This window comes from Falco punctatus, assembly GCF_963210335.1.
Source record: "Falco punctatus genome assembly, chromosome: 6".
NCBI classification, from domain to species: domain Eukaryota; kingdom Metazoa; phylum Chordata; class Aves; order Falconiformes; family Falconidae; genus Falco; species Falco punctatus.
In genome coordinates this window covers 14,967,545-14,983,763 of record NC_137585.1, presented here as the reverse complement: position 1 = coordinate 14,983,763, position 16,219 = coordinate 14,967,545, and the positions used below count along the sequence as shown (strand labels likewise).

General features: G+C 44.5%; 1 protein-coding gene across 10 annotated transcripts in view; it reads left to right on the top strand.

Annotated features, from left to right (window-relative positions):
* PRR5 (proline rich 5) overlaps positions 1–16,041 on the top strand; it is a 93,864-nt gene extending 77,823 nt beyond the window's left edge. For 9 of the 10 annotated variants that reach the window (XM_080390808.1, XM_080390812.1, XM_080390814.1 and 6 more), the window contains 2 exons: positions 11,942–12,080; positions 14,901–16,041. In XM_080390808.1, coding sequence (XP_080246934.1) covers positions 11,942–12,080; positions 14,901–15,451 — 690 coding nt within the window. In that variant the 3' untranslated portion in view covers positions 15,452–16,041. The remainder of the gene's footprint in view (positions 1–11,941; positions 12,081–14,900) is intronic. The other variant, XM_080390810.1, reaches the window with a different exon arrangement.
* Positions 16,042–16,219: the final 178 nt, after the last annotated feature.

The following is a 16,219-nucleotide window of genomic DNA, read 5'->3' as shown; positions in this document are numbered from 1 at the left end:
AAATATTCTAGGCTTTACCAAAATGTCAGTGGCTTAGGATAAAATGAAAAGAGGAAAAAATAACGTGAGGCAGCACTGTCAAGGGCTCATAATGATACAACCATGAATTGTGCAGCTGCATCTGTCCAACAGCAAAAAGGATTCCGGTGCCTAGGAATGGACATGTAATGCGCAGGGCATGGCCTCCTGTGGTTGTAAACCAGTATAAAATTATTAACCTGGCAGGGGTTATTCTGACTTAAAGCAATTGAGAATTTGATGTATGAGTCCTACTTTTCACATCTCCTCCTGCCATGAGATACACCTGTTTGTGAACACACGTCGCATAGTCTTAGAGATGTAGTGAAAATGAGTCCCTTATGAATTCTTAGTCCCCTCCACCAGGCTGAGATAGCCCTCTGAGAGGGAAAACTGCTTTCTCCCAGCTTGTTCCAGTCTGCAAAGGTGTGGCCTCCATTTTCTCTCAGCTCAGGCACATTTTCTTATTCTGCCTTTGGACTGCTGCAGAGAAACCCCCACAGGGAAGAGGGCACACATAGTTTAAGCAGATCAGGTTCAGTTTAGTCAGCACAGGCTTGGACAAAGCAAAATTTAGGCCCTGCTTGAAGCAGTTTTGATCCTCTTTTAAGTCTGTTTCCTAAAGGCTAAAAAATGTCTGTTACCTGCTTAGGATGAAAGTGGCATGAATCACCAGGGAAACCTAGGAGGAAGTACCTGAAATTTTCTGTCCTGGCAAACACAGACATGTGGGCTAAAAGTAGGAGCAGGAAGATTGAACTCCCAGTCCTTGACCCCCTTCTGGCTCCCAGTTAGCTTGATGCAGAGCATTTCTTTTTACCCAGATGTCTCTTCAAAATGGATCAATTGATCTCACAGTCCCTCTTGGTGAGCTTCCAGAGTTTACTCAATATTTTCATGGAACTTGAAGCTCTCAGACGGAGAGTCTCCTAGAAATGCTGAGCCCCATTGAAGCTAATAGAAGAACATGGGCCAGCAATGTGCCCTTGCTGCAAAGAAGATGAAAAAAGGGAAAGACCTGGATGTACTGGAGAGAATCCAACAAAAGGCCATGAAGATAATAAAGGAACAGGAGCATCTCTCATGTGAGGAAAGGCTGAGAGAGCTGGAACTGAGAGAGCCTGGAGAAGAGAAGGCTCGGGGGGAATCTTACAAATTGTTAAAAACACCTGAAGGGGAAATGTAAAGAAGATGAAGCCAAGCTCTTCTCAGTGGTGCTCAGTGACAGAACCAGAAGTAAGGGGCACAAAATGAAATACAGGAGAGTCTGTCTGAACGTAAGGAAACACTCACTGACTTGCTGTGAGGAGGACTGAGCACTGGCACAAGTTGCCCAGAGAGGTGGCAGTCTCCCTCCTTGGAGACCTTCAAAAGCCATCTGGACATAGTTCTGGGCAACTTGCTCTAGTTGGCTCTGCTTAAGCAGCGGTGTTGGACCAGATGACTCCAGAGGTCCCTTCCAATCTTAGCCACTCTGTGATTCTGTGAACATTAAGATTTTGTCCTAATATTTAGGAATATAAGTGGAAAAATTCATCATTCGGTCCATGTCTTGACCTATTTTCACTCTGTTTCCACCCTTGCTGGCTTGGGCCGGACCACCAGCTGATGTCAGTCAGCGTGGTTCCACTTAACTGCAATTAACATTCAGGGTTAGGCTGAATGATTGTTGTCAAGAGTCCAGTCCTTCTCTGTTGGACAGCAGAAGGGTTCAGCATTGCACTTGCTCACCTCCTAAATAGAAAAGCTGCAACTACACAAGAAAAGCACTTAGTGGAAGTACCAAAGAAATCTGTCCTTTTCCCTGTTCAGAGGACTTGGTAGTTAGCTTGATTCTTTAATTCTGGAAACTAGTTATTCTAGCAATTATTGGCCATCTTCATCTTGTTGGTTAAATAATTTCTAGCACAGATTGTTTATGCTTAAGGGCTGCTGCAGAGTCCCATGCAGCAAGCTTTTGCATCACTATTTGCCAGAAGAACCAACATACTCTCCAAGAAAGCCTGCACAGAGCATGCCCTATTTCCTTTTTTTGCCACTTCTCCTACTATCACTGTTATCAAGAAAATGTTGAATTTAGTTAACTTTTGGTCTGACACTGAGCAGGTAATTCTGTTCACTGTTACCCTTGGTGTCAAGATTGCAAAGGCTGAGAAGAATCCATTGTCACATCAGATATACCTCCTTGAGTTTACTCATAAGTTTGCATTTACTCCATGTGTAAATGGAGGCCAGATGCTGCTCCACAAATGTAGTTCCATTTGTATAATACTGGGGGACTCATTCTGCAGGGCTGACTCCCAAGGAACAAGGTGGGCAGCTGGGGATGAGGGAGCCCAGTATCTCCACCTGTTTGGGCTTCCTGATTTTGTATCGGAGCCCAGAGGGTTTCTGAAGGGAATTGAAGAGGGAGATCTTTGAGGTTTTCAGTAGTGTTGTGCTTGTCAGTTGAAGATGGAGTAAATGTGAAGTGGGAGGCTCTACGGTGATGATGCTCCACAGTGCAGTAAGAGCAGAAGCTCTGAACAGCTGTGTACAGGACAGCTTCAACTGTTAGGGCAACAGTTGCTGCTCCAAGAGCCACTGTGGTCTCCTCCAAAGCGTGAGGCTGGGTGGGCTTGGTCAATGGAAGTGTCACAGTGCTGTAAAGAAAACGAAACTTCTGCACACCTAGGGACCACTCCTAAAGCCTCTTCTCAACCAAGTAAACCATAACATATAACTTCTCTGCCATAGGTTTGTGTGTGAGCATTTGCAAGATCAGTAAAAATAAGATTATTAGCTATTAGATGGTATTAAGTATGTGCATGTGTCTGTTCAAAGGAGGATTGAGGGATGGAGACATTATTCCAGACCCGTAGCATAACTGGGAGTGCGTGTGCTGTGCCACTGGTGGTGCACACGGCAAGGACTGGTGGCCCATTTGTCCCCAGTTCCTTCTCCCAGTGATTTCATGCATGCCCTGAAACAGGGTTGCTCTGTGTTGCTCAAGTTTTAGAAGGCTAGATAGGGTGAGTGAAAGGGGTTACATGGCACCGAAGTGGGATAACAAGTAGTCATGGCCTGTAAGGGCACTGGTTTCCAAGTCTCTTACAAGCAAGGCTGGTGCTATCTCTTTGACTAAAATAAGAAGCAGATCTTGCCATTTCTGTGGTCGTTAGGGTGTGGACTGCAGTATACACACACACCCTTACCAATTCTCCACCAGCAGTGCTGGCTGAGTAATCTATGTTTTCACTATAGATACTATTCTGTGTCTGCCTTGTGGTATGTCTTGTGACTTTTAGTTTCAGTTTTCGCTGGGAGTATTTGAGCAGCTATTATATCCAGTATTTGTGAGATTATCACCACTGTGTGCGTGTGTCTCAGTCATACTGATCTGACCTGTTGCCAGTTAAAGAAGTGTGGTTGTTAATGGTTCTTCTTTCCTCCAAGGAATTTGCTGCTTTTAAGCAGAAGATAGTCACATTTCTTTTTCTTAGCTGTTTTCCTGTGTGGTTAAGACAGGGCAGTACATGAGGCCAGGACCTCACTTTGCATTTGGGCCTGACCCTGTAAATGCTTCCGGCAGTGTTTGTTTCCTTTCACATCACACCAGGTCAGGACTCGTTCAGCAGGTGGCAGGTCACAGCTTTCGGTTGGTAGACCAGGGTGGAGGCCAGCCATCAAGGATGTCCCAGAAGACACATGGGCAGAGGACTTTGCTCTTCTGGGTCATCAAGTCACCAAGAGTAATAACTGCTGAAATTACTTCATTAAATAATGCAGAAGTCTGGCTTTTACTCCTTCCTTTCCTGAGTTCAGAAGCTGGTAAACCAAGATCTAGCTCGCAGCTGTTACTGCTTGGTGGCCCCTGTGGTAGAGCTGCTCCCACATCAAGCAGGAAGACTTGCTGGACCTCCCTTGGGACCTGGCAGGGTGCTGGGCTTGGGTCCAGAAGGCCTGCTTGCTTTGCCCACCCTGACTTGAGGGAAGACAGATTTTATTTATGTTTTATTTTAATATGATTTTATTTTATTCTATCCTATTTCATTTTTTGTTTAAAAGCTATCCAACAGTTTGTCAGTTGAAATAGAAGGCAGTGTTCTGCACCAGTAATTATGTAAACATGTTGATCATCTGAAGCATTAAAGCTAAAGTTGAGTCCTACATCATGTAATCAATGACCAGCGTGTACTTCAGCACATCTGCAGTTGCAGGTGGGCATGAAGTAGTTCTCACTGTTACATCCAGTTGTTAGGGTACAATAACAGTACATCACAGTGGAGATGCCTTTTAATGTACAGTTTATTAAGTAAATGGTCCTGTAAATACTCTGTGCTAAAGAAGTGAAAAGCAACAGAGTGATACCACCATTTCTAGAAGTTATTAGTGGTGAGTGCTATTAGTTAGAAATGGAAATTGTAGAGGACCTATCCCCTTTTATAAGTATTCAGCAAAACACTAAGTTACTGCTGGTCAGTTAAAAAGCAGTTCGTGATTTAATAGTGGTTTATGATTATTTTCAGACACAGATGAGTAAGGAGTTACCTGGGGCAACTTACAGTTGTCTAGCCATAACTAAAGCAGCCTGCGGTAAAGATGAATACAGGGAGACTCATACAGCAGAGGAGCTCAGCAGATGGCAGGGGGCTTGCCCAGGACCTGAAAGAGGAACTCAAGATGGATGTGGGGTATTACATCCCAGCAGATGTCCAGGGGATGAAGCAAAGTCAGGCATGAGAGTGATGGCCACGTGGAGATCCAGCTAAGACACCAAAGTGGAATAACATGAGCCAAGCATCAACAAAAAGCAGCCAGGTAGCAAACAACACCCAGCAGCTAGGTTTATTTCTAGCCTCTTGGCATGCATGAGACATCCCCCTGAGGTGTACCTGATAGCCAGAGGACATGACAGCTTTAGCTGTAGCTCTTGTGTCTCCAACTGTTGTGATTTATGTGCTCAGTTCTCCAGTCTGGTGCCTTGCCTGCCATTAAGAAGGCGATGCATTGCAGGATTTTTAGGATAAATCATTTTTCAGTCAATGTAACCCACCAATTCCCAAGATTTCAAGTCAGTTGGATGAAGTGGTGAATATACTTTTCTTCTGCTGGTGGCTGCTCTGCCCACCAGGAGTACTTGAGAAGAAAATTTCATCTTTGTTCTATCTAGTGCTGTGCTAGCAAGCTGTAATTCACAGAGCGAAGAGGCAGAAGCTGGTGCAGCCTGCTCTGTGGCCCAGGAGCAGGCTGCTTCTAGGGCTGGATTTCATTATGGGTCTCCCTGGGCAGGTTATTAATGGTGGGGATTTGCCACCGGTTTTTGCCACTGAGAAGTGAGCTTTGGCCACCTCTTTACTCACCAATACAGGTAAAAAGATGTGCAGCTTCGCATCCAGTTTTGGAGTGAGAAGTGAGAGGCGCAAGAAGCAAACAAAGCCAGCATGCACAAAACCAGCTGCCTTTCTGCCACACACCAGGGTTTCACGAGCCAAGTCTTTTCCATAGGATGTCCTACATCTGCTCACAGGAGCATGGGAAGCCTAAAACTGTGTCCTAATTTAGCTGGACTATCTAATGAGACATACCAGACCATCAGCAGCCAAAACAGATTTTCATGGCTGTGACTGCTTTTGGGAATTGCTTCACGTCTGGGTTTTTTACCAGAGCCTGAGGAAGTGAAGTAGCCAATACCAGGTGAAAAGTCATGGAAGGTGGATGATTAATTTCTGGGCTCCTTTGCAACTCACAGCCTGAATGCCTCCCTGGTGCGCTGGGCTTGCAGCCCAGTTTGTGGTCATTTCAGAGCATTCATTTGGAAGGGCTGATACTCTCCAGTTATATTTTAGGTGTGTTTTTTTACCCAAAACGAAAGGATTTCAGTTATGGTGATGAATAGAAAGGCAGAGCTGAAGCCTCAAGGGGTCTGCAGCAATGACCACCTAGTTGCACAGAGACAGAGGCTGCAGGCAGGCTGGCATCTTGCACTGAGTTGGACCGATGGCAGGTCTGCTCGTCTGTGTGCCACTATCATTGTTGACTGCCTATGAAGAGAAGAGCAGAGTGTTAAAAATTAATATAATAGGATAGTTGTGATTGTGGTTATTTCATTGTCATGGTAAAATAAAGGAAGGGCATTTGATACTTTTTGGTTTTTTTAAAGGAAAATTATGGCAAATGTTTGCTACATAAGAGTTTACGTTTCTGGCAGCATTGCAAGAAATATAGCCCCTGCTTAGATACAATGTTGATAATGGCTTAATATTATTTTTTGTTAAAACATTCATTCATTAAAAACTTCGAAGCAATCCATCTTGGTTGTACAGCATGCAAAAGGTTAAATCTTGGCCTCGGGCAGGTTTTAAGGTCATGACTGAGGAGGATTCTTCAAGTCTGTAAATGCCTGCCTAGAGTGACCTCCACTTTAGGACCACTTTAATGCTTAGAGAAGCCCTATATACTGGAAGAGGAGGCTGTGGCCTTACATGGAGTTATAAAACCCCCAGCTTTTTTCTTCTGAATGTACCTGTTTATTTGCAGTGCCAAATGATTAATTTATTCTTTCATCTGTGCTTTCTTAAGAAGCCCTTGTGCCCTTTTGAAACTCAGTAGGCGTTTGTGGTTAACTTACAGAATTAATAGGGATGGAAACCTGAGCAATTTGGTGTATCTGTTCTTGCTGGAATGACTTATGGTTTGGACTCACGGGGTTTTGTTCCCAAACACAAGGAGTGTTTTGTTCCAGCAACATACTTGAATGCAGCAATGGAGGGCGTGTGCACAGCTGGTGCCATGGTTCAGCAGATGGGGCACTAACTTAATAAAGTAGCTACCTTAATTACCTGTGGTCTTTAGGGTACATGGCCCTTCTGTGAGTGCTTACAGATTTACATATCAAAAACAGTAGTGTATAGGGTCCTTTTAATGCTTTTGAACTATAATATACAATTCTCTGTTTCCAAGTGATTTAATTACAGGTTAGTGAAGTAAGGGACTTGGATAGTGTGTAACATGCAGAAATACGTCTCTGTTCTTGGTGCTGAGTACAGAACTTTTCCATTTGCAATAGTATTCACATATCCAGGGCTCAAATCCCCATTATCCATGCCTTGAGAGTAGGGCAGACTCTTGTCATAATATCACATTATAATCCTTCCAAAGATAATGAGGTGACTCTTGTTGCATTTCAAAACAGTGTGACCAAGATGAGGTTTTGATCCATCAGCCACACTCTTCCAGAAGTACTAAGGTACTGGCAGCTGTTTGATACTGAGCCAGTTTGGCCCTCAACTGAGAAACAGATCAGGCAAGGCCTTTGAAAAGAATTTTAATAGATACATCTCACACTTGTAGAGAAGCATGAAACTCTCCTGTTAAAATGAAATTGGGTTCATGAAAGGTCACAGTTATCTTTATAAGTAAGTTTTTGCATGTCTGCAGAGCAAATATTGCATTAAAGATAAGGGTAGAATCGCTGTTTTACTGATAATGCTCCATGCTTTCTTTTTTCTTCCGAATTACGATACAGCTTCCTGCAAGCTAAGCAACCAGCCTGCTAGATAGCACTTTTTTCTTTATTGCTATACAATGACTTACCAAACTAGCGAGGCCTCAAGCAGTGAGTACTAGAAGAACCACGAGCTGCCAAAATAACAGCAAAATACTTCTTTTTATTATTTCATTGGTGAATTTTAAGTCCCGCCAACAGTTTTTCAGAAACTATTGTGACATAGGTAAGAATCCGAAGTTGGCTTTACTGTAAAGCTATTTTTTCCTTTATATGCACAATCACTTACAAATTTGGGAAAGGATCTAAAAAGGACTTCATATATCTTTGAGTATCTATAGATATCCATGTAGATAGGTGTATAGATGTCTGTACATGTATATCTATCTCTGTGTATATTTGTGTATAGATATGTGAAGCATTTATAACCATACTTTGCTCCATCCTAAACTTCCACCAGAAGTGGCTTCCCACTGAATTTGGTGTCACACAAACAAGTGATTTCACATGTTGCACAGTGGATGAGGTGGAAACCTCTGGTGGAGGGAAGAGTTTAAATGCACCCTTGGGGCTGGTAGCTAAAGGAAAACAGAAGCTTCCCCTGGCCTCCTAAAGTTGATCTGCTTTAGGAGGTGTCCGTCCTTCCCCTTGAGGCTCCTTGCCTCCCTCAGCCCCTTACAGTGCCCAATTACAGTGCCCTCTGAAGTGAGGTTTGCACACTGTGGTGGTAAGAATTGGTAGGTCAGTCACTGTTTCAGACGCTTCCCTAACCCAGCTGTGCTGGATACTAGTACCAGTGAGGCAGTAAGAGCTGGGATTCTGCAGCCCCTCCCCCCCTGCCCCCAGCCATGGGATCTGCTAGGTGCTGCTGCCCCTGTTGCTGTGGGCTTGCTGTTCCCTGGTACCAGCTGGCTCAGAGGCGCCGGTGCCACAGCAAGCCCCCCTCAGCCCCCCTCTGGCTGCCCTTCAGCTGCCCCAAGGGCAGCACCAGCCACGCCTGGGGTTCACTAAAGAACTGATATTGGATGAATTGCAGAACTGGGAAGTACTACTTTCTCAGTAGGGATATGGGGCAGCCCTGCCCCTGTCACTACCTTTGGTATATCTCAGCTAACCTGTTGTGGGCTGACATATGAACCTGCGCTTACCTTCTTCATGGGCCATGATCTTAAAAGCTCATGAAGAGGAGCAGGGGTTGCACATCAGCAGCAAGGACCACCTGGCTCTGGGTCACGGCCATTGGCTTCATGAGCAGCACACAGTAACTGCAGGGCCAGGTGGAAGGTGGCCCCAGCTTGCTCTGAGCCTGCAGACACTCCTCGGGGCCACTTGGGCTGGGGTAATTTCTAAATAAGTGATGGTGTTGTTTAGGTCATATGGGAAGTTTAGGTTTGGAGAGCTGAGATGGTCCTTGCTGAATATTGGGATGTACTTGTATGTGGTTAAACAGAGGCCCGGAGGATGTTTGTCACTGAATAACTATTGTGGTTTAACCTCACGCAGCAACCAAGTACCATGCGGCTGCTCAGTCACTCCCCCCTCCCTGCCCCAGTGGAAAGAAATGCAGGAAAAACATTCTTTTACAAGTCCGCAGGCTGTTATGCTCCTTCCCACAGAAGCCCCACACCGAGAAAATGGTTTAAGGGAACTGTCCCGTCAGGCACCTGCAGGAAGGCCTGGAACAATGGCCAGTGCAGGAAGGATGTCGCAGGTGGATACAGCACATTTGTGCCAAGGTGCAGAGCAGAAGAGAAGTCACCATGGCTCCAGCAGGCGCCAGATGTTTTATGACTTTTCAGTATGTTTTGAAAAGTATCCTGTAGATGATTGCAGAGCTGAAGAATAAGACTAATGGCAGGCTGTGTTAATACTGGGTGGGTTTACATTGTAAAGGTGGTACTTTGTGGCCTCTTCAGAGGTGAGAACTAAAAGAGGCTGAACGGGGATGGAGATTAGCCCTGCTCTTGGGAGAGCAGGAGTGAAGGTTGAGAGCGAGTCTGAAGAGGAAGCTGATGCAAGTGGTTAAGGAGTTGTGACTTTGAGAGAAGAGGGTGTTTCTTAGCAGCAGTGAGCTGATGACCTCTCCAGGCACAGGAGCTGCAGGGCAGCAGCGGTGGGGACAAGGTGCATCTGTGTCCCAGCACAGCTGCTCCGCAGCCTTGTGATAGAGGGGTGCCGAAGCATCTGGAGCTGGTGAGTCGAGTCTTCATCCTCTCAGCTAATCCCAGGAGCCTACCGCAACCCAACAGAGCTGCTGGAAGCCTCTTGGTGGCCCTGCCAGAGCAGCCATCAATGCAGAATACAGCTCGGGCTTTTGAGGTGTTCATCAAGGAAGAAGGAGTGTATAGCAGAACAGATAATTTACTACTAGGAGGGAAGTCAAAATAACTTTTTAGGCATGTAAAGCCAATAGGAGATCAGTGTTAAGATGCCAGTGAGCAAGGACACTTCTATCACTCAGTGTCGCAGTTCTGCTATTTTGTGGGCAGCATGTACTAGTGAATTACTGGGTTTCGTTCTCTGCAGCTGATAGTTAGCTACCCTCTTTCACAAGTATCAAAAATACTTCAAATGGCAAAAAAGTAAATAAAGCCTTACTGCAAAGTCTGGGCATGAGCAATGCTAAATATCACTGATTTTTGCCACTAGGATTATGTATCATGTTTAGGACACCAGTTCTGGAGGTAGTTGGTGTGGGAGCCTGTAGTGGATGGCCTAATGGTCTGGCCTTCATCAGTGGATTATGAACTTGATGCCATCATGAATATGTAGTAAGGTAGCAGGCATATTGCCCTTCTGAGGACTGAAAAAATCTTGGCTAAATCCCAGCAAGATAGGAGGCGAAACCCTGGAGCAGATCTCAACATAACAAAAATTGAGACCCTTACTCCGGTTACTTGAAATGTTTTCTCTGATGCAGAGGTATCTGATATTCTAACAGTGACTTGGAAATAATGCCTGCACCTTCACTAAGTCTTCAGAATTACTCCAATGTTATTTTTTTCTGGCTAACATTGGTTGATTAGCTATGGGGTCATTCTGCTGTTACTTCCATGTTTGCAGGCTTTCAGATTCACTGCATATGCCCTTATGTTCATGTTTGTATTTGTGACTCTCCCAGAGTTTTACAGGGCATTGCACATCTGCAAAGATTGTTATTCATTATTTAAAATGCACTGAACTGGAATCCAAATTCTATCTGTTCTCTGTTGGCCGTTATTTGTTTTCCATTCATAAACTTTTATCAAGTAACAGCAGGCGGCATTCAGGCAGCGCAGCAGCCAAGAGGTGAAGTAAGCCATTCACAAACAAACTGCAGGCTTATAGCTGCCCATAGACACTGGCTGGTGAATCATACTGAGCAGCGAATACATCCTGAACATCAGCATCCTTTCACACACTGAAGGAAGTGTTGCAGTTTTACTCACTTGATCTGCATATTGCTCTCCGGAGGCTTTCATCCCAACATGTTTCTTTTTACAGTAATTCAGGGACATATTATGAAATCTGGAATTCGGCTAAATTCAAGCAGACTTCTTGCTGAGTATGAAATTTAGGATCTTAATTCTGCAACAAGCTATGTCAAACATATGGCTACGTAGCAACACACTAAAATGTGAATTTACTTCGGGTTGCAAGAGGAATCTTACACATGAGTATACAGGGCTCTGCTCAGACAATGCAGGAGCATGCACACTGCGGCTGCAAGTGGAAGGGAGACTACAGCCTCACAGGGTTTTCTGCCACCTCTGCAGCCTTATAAACCCATTTGTGGGTGGAAGTGCAGAGATAACAGCTAAGGGCAAAAGATTTTGCCTATAGGTGAATCTTGCCGTGCTAGTTATAATGTGACTATTGCCTGGATAGTAGCAAGTGCTGGGGAGGGAGTGAGGAAAGAGATACAAACCTCCTCACTATGCATATTTCTTGTTGAAAATATCCTGGAAGAAAGATACCCGAGTCGTTTCACCGTTTTCTTAACCCTGTTGGTATTGCTTAGATGGCAGTGACACCCTGTGGTACCAGCCGCTGGTGCATCACTCGGCAGTAGTTTAGGCAGTCAGTATAAGATTGCAATAACAAAAAGTCCAGGGAGGTTTTTAATTCATCTTCACAGATCACATTTTCCATCCTCCCCGAGTGCCTTTACACTAAGCAGGGTGCACCTTTCTGGATTTAAACGTCCTGGAAGTAGCTACTGCCTCTTTCTGAGTGTTTGTGCAGTGCCTGCATGGTGACTCTCTCTGGTTCAACTCCCATCTCTTGGCTTTACAGTGAGAGGAATCAGCTCTCGTTACAAACCAGAATTGCATGACAGTGTACCTTTGCTATATAATGTAGTGAAAATGCTTGCTGCCTCTCTGCTTGCCCCAGCGAGCAAGGAAAGCTTCTGGTTGGAGGGGAAAGTGCTCATCTTGGGTATTTTCTTTCTTTCAGGGGGTTCACGAGTCAAAAGGTGTGACTGAAGATTATTTGAAACTGGAATCCCTGATCCAGAAAGTCGTTTCTCCTTACTTGGGCACATATGGTCTGTATTCCAGTGACGGACCCTTCACACACTCTTCCTGTATCTTGGGTAAGAATAACAGAGGCTCAGTTTGACACAGCACAGAGGGCTTCACCAAAACCGTGGTCCACACAGGCCAGGGCCCACACGAGAGGAGACTACCAGTACTAATGCAGTGTGGCCAGGCTCCTTTTCTAAGGCCATGCTCTTTGAGTCTGCAAAATTGTAGTGCAACTCGCCAATGGTGGAAGACGAAAACAGATCGTCATAACAGTGCTCATTAATAAAAAAAGTCTGTGAATCTAGAGTGTGTTTAGCATTTCCATTCTACCTTTTAATGAGAGAGCTTTAACACAGGATGTTTTATGGACAGAAGCCATTTCTAGAGTGCTGCATAGCGTCTGTTCATTAGCACACAAAGATCATACAAGGCTGTTCAAAGCAGGGAAGTGAGTAGGAATTTGTCTTAGAGAAGGCAAATGGATAAGCCTTCAAACATGTAAAAGCTTTCTGTAGAGTGGAAGGTAAAAAGCTGTTCTCCTTCCCTCTGGAGATAAGAAGAATAGAGTGGACCACACGTAGCAGGGGAAATTCAGATTGCACAGAAGGAAAAATCTCTAATGTCACATGAACCACCCCTGGAGGCTGTTCAATCTTCACTGCTAGAGATCCTATATACATGTTACATAGATAAGCATCAGAAGGAGCAAGGTGGGTAAACATGGTCCTGCCTGGTAACAGAGCTGAGTGACCGACCTGCTTGAGTCCTTTCCATCTTATTTTCTATGATTCTTTGAGCTCTGAAGCATTCAGTGACTTCTGTGAAGGCAAGATTTGGCTAAGATGAAGGTCTTTTGAATATCCCACACAGTAATTCAGTCTGTTGAAAATGCAAGGGGGATACTACCAGCATAAGTTAAAAAGGAAATGTGATAGTATGTGAGTATTTTAATGTAAATACTGTGATGGCCTGTTTGAACAGAGAAAACAGGGAAATAAATTAAATTGTATGTTTTCTATGCAATTTAATTTGTTTGCTTGTCAGAAATGGTCAATAAGGTAGTTGATTTCCCCTTGAAGCTGAATGGAAAAATGGTCGTATTGCAGTAAGTGTTTAAGAAACAAATCAGTTTTACGTAAATAAATAGAGGCCAGCTGTTTATGGAAAATGGTTCAGGATTGCTACTTTGTATTCATTGCTTGCCATTAAAAGGCCACAAGCATTTAAATGGAGCCCCAAATTGTCATTTTCTGAATACAAGCTTTTGTATGTCAGGACAGAGAAAATGCACCCAAATATTGTTAGAAAATAAATTGCAGTCTTGTTGTATTATAGGACTGCAGAAGATAGGAAGGTTTTGGCGGACTGGGCGCTTCCCCTTGCTGTGGTCTGGGGTGTAGATCTGTAGCAGTACCCCTGAATAGGTCTTACTGTAGTCAGTGAACCTGTATCCAAAGGAGCTGAGTGCATAAGTCTCTGCTGCTTTTAAGCTGCTGCAACTAGTTCTGTCCAGCTATTTTGGTAGCGTGATTTGAAGCTGTGACATACTGTCCTTGGGACTGGTGTGGCCACTGACTTTTCTTCCCAGTCAGGCTAGCACACCCAGCCTTCCTTTCTGGCCAAGCCTTGGTGTGACCAAAAAGCCAGAGTTCCTGCGGCAGGACAGCCCAAGGAACCTTCTCTGTTTGCCGGGTCAAACTCCCTAACAAAGAAAAAGGCTGAAAGTGGACTTGGCTCAGTTGATTTAATTACTGAGGCAGACATAAGAGCCAAATACAATCTTAAGTACAGAAACTGGCTTTCTTGGTATATATGATTGGAATTGGTGTTCAGGTAAGCACATAATTATACCTAAGTATAATTTTAGAAGAGACAGGCATTTGTAAAGGATATTGCGTGATTTGCAGAGGAACAAACATATACCAGCATCCTGATTTAAAGCAGAGAATTTATATGCAGTGGCTGCGGCTGACTTCCAGAGCATAATTTGATTCCCTTCTCCAGCCGTGCCCCTTTCATGGGGATGGCAAAGCGAGCGTAGGAGGGAGAAAGCTTCAGAAGTGAGACCTATTAATCACACCACTTATTTTTCAAGCACAAATGCGTCTGAAGCACTGAGGTCTGCAGAAAGTTTGCATGATGATGACTTTGTTGTAGCTGCGGGCGAGCGCGCCAGCCCCAGGCCGCTGGTGGCGGGTCTCCGTGCTGACTTGCTGCCACCTGCTGCTCGTTCCTTGGAAGGAGCCCGCTTGGCTAACGGCCAGCAATCCCGGCCGGGCTGAGTGCAGGTTTGTTCCCCAAAAAGGTTGCTGTGGGCACTACCTTCCAGTTCATGTTTCCAAACACTCTTGGGGTTTTCTCCTTGTGTGGTCTCTGAACGATGCTTTGCCTCTGAGTTTTCCCCAAATTATTAGTAAGACTGCCTGTCTTAATCCTTGTGCCCCAAATCTGAAGAGACCCGATTTTCCCAGGGTGGGTGGAAAATTTAAATTTGAACTACTAGAAATTAGTGATGACCTTTATAGCCTGATCAAGAACAGAACTGCACTTTCCATTCCTGTCTAAAGAGAGTATTTGCAATTGTGTCAGGTCTTCCAAAATATTTACTGTTTTACTCCAGCTGCTGAAGTTGTTTGAATATAAGGGAATCTCAGCTATTACTTGTAAAGATAGGTTTGGGGGTTTCAGCATGCTAAAGAAATCTAGGAAGTCCGAGGCCTACGGATCTACAAAACCAGTAAAATGTGTTCTTTTATAGAAGTTTCTGTTATTCAAGAGAAGCTCATGAATATTCGGGCCTTGACTTTTCTTTTAAACACTCGTAATTATTAGTTGTATGAAAATAGGTGACTTTGTAGATATTACTCTGGATTTTTCTCTATTTACAGAGAAGCGATTCTTCAGGCGTTCAAAATCAGGTGACATCCTTGCCAAGAACCCCGTGGTGCGATCAAAAAGCTACAACAATCCACTGCTGACGCCAGTGGCCGAGTATGAAACCGAGGGCATGGCTGCCAATGGAACAGGCATCCGAAGGCACTCTGTATCGGAAATGACCTCCTGCCTGGAGCTCCAGGGGTACTCCAACCTCACCACCATCATGGACAACGGTTCCAAGAGCTCCATGACAGCCACAAAAAGCTCACTGTCAGGAGACCAGGAGAGGCCCAGCACTGGGTCAGTGCAATGCTCTAGCAAACTCAGTACAGTTGAGCAACAGAAAGGACTCTTCCACGCAATGGATGACCCACATAGGTCTTTTGAGCTGGACAGGGACCCTTCCTTGATTCCAGTTCCCTCTTCCAGCCCTGAGAACATAGTGGATCAGATTTTGGAGTCGATCGACTCTGATTCTGAAGGTATTTTTATCGATTTTGGCCGAGGCTGTTCCAATTCATCAACATACAATGTGGATGTGAACAGACAGAGCATCATGTGAAGGACGTTGGGAGACAAACCTTGAGTTTTAACATTATATATGAAAGTTACTAACGCACTGAGACTGTGGGCAAGCTATGTATGTCTAGGGCAGAACCTCTGTTGTAGGTCATCACAGCTGTACTGAAGTACACAAACGCAAGTTTATAGCAGCTGGGAATCTGCTGCAAGTGGGAAGAAACTCCGACCACTTCTCCCTTTCCCTGTCACTCTGCAGTCAGATTTCCTATTGTCTTTATAAACTTAGGGGTTCACAAGCTGACAAGTGTCTGGTAAAATGCTGTTAGTGCAGCTGGCAGTGTTTGTTCAGGAAAACAGCCTAGCAAATAGCCGTGTTCACTTTTAATTTTCTCAAGAGGCTTCCTGTTGACAGCAGGTTGTTCTCTGAACTGTAACACCGCAGCCAGAGTAAAATCATATCCTTTTAAAAAAATCAAAAGAACCCAGAGACTGTGGGCCTTCATGCCACAGAATACAGTGGTAAAGAAGTCTCTTCTAATCTTTTTCTTGTACATCTTGTATGCACTCCTTTGCCTAATGGTGAGTTAGGGTTCTTGAAGAAAGGCAAATAAACAGAAATGTGCTACCTGATGTCACGCGATGCCTCATGTCTCATGTTCTGTTTCACAGCCAATACCTTGCGTCTGTGAGAGAGTTGTCTTGAAACTGGCTTTTGAGGCCAAGTTCATTTGCTCTGAAAGTGGCAATTCCAAGAAATCTGTGCACTATTGACTCCTGGAGTATCCATTGTATGGAGAAACTCCAGCAG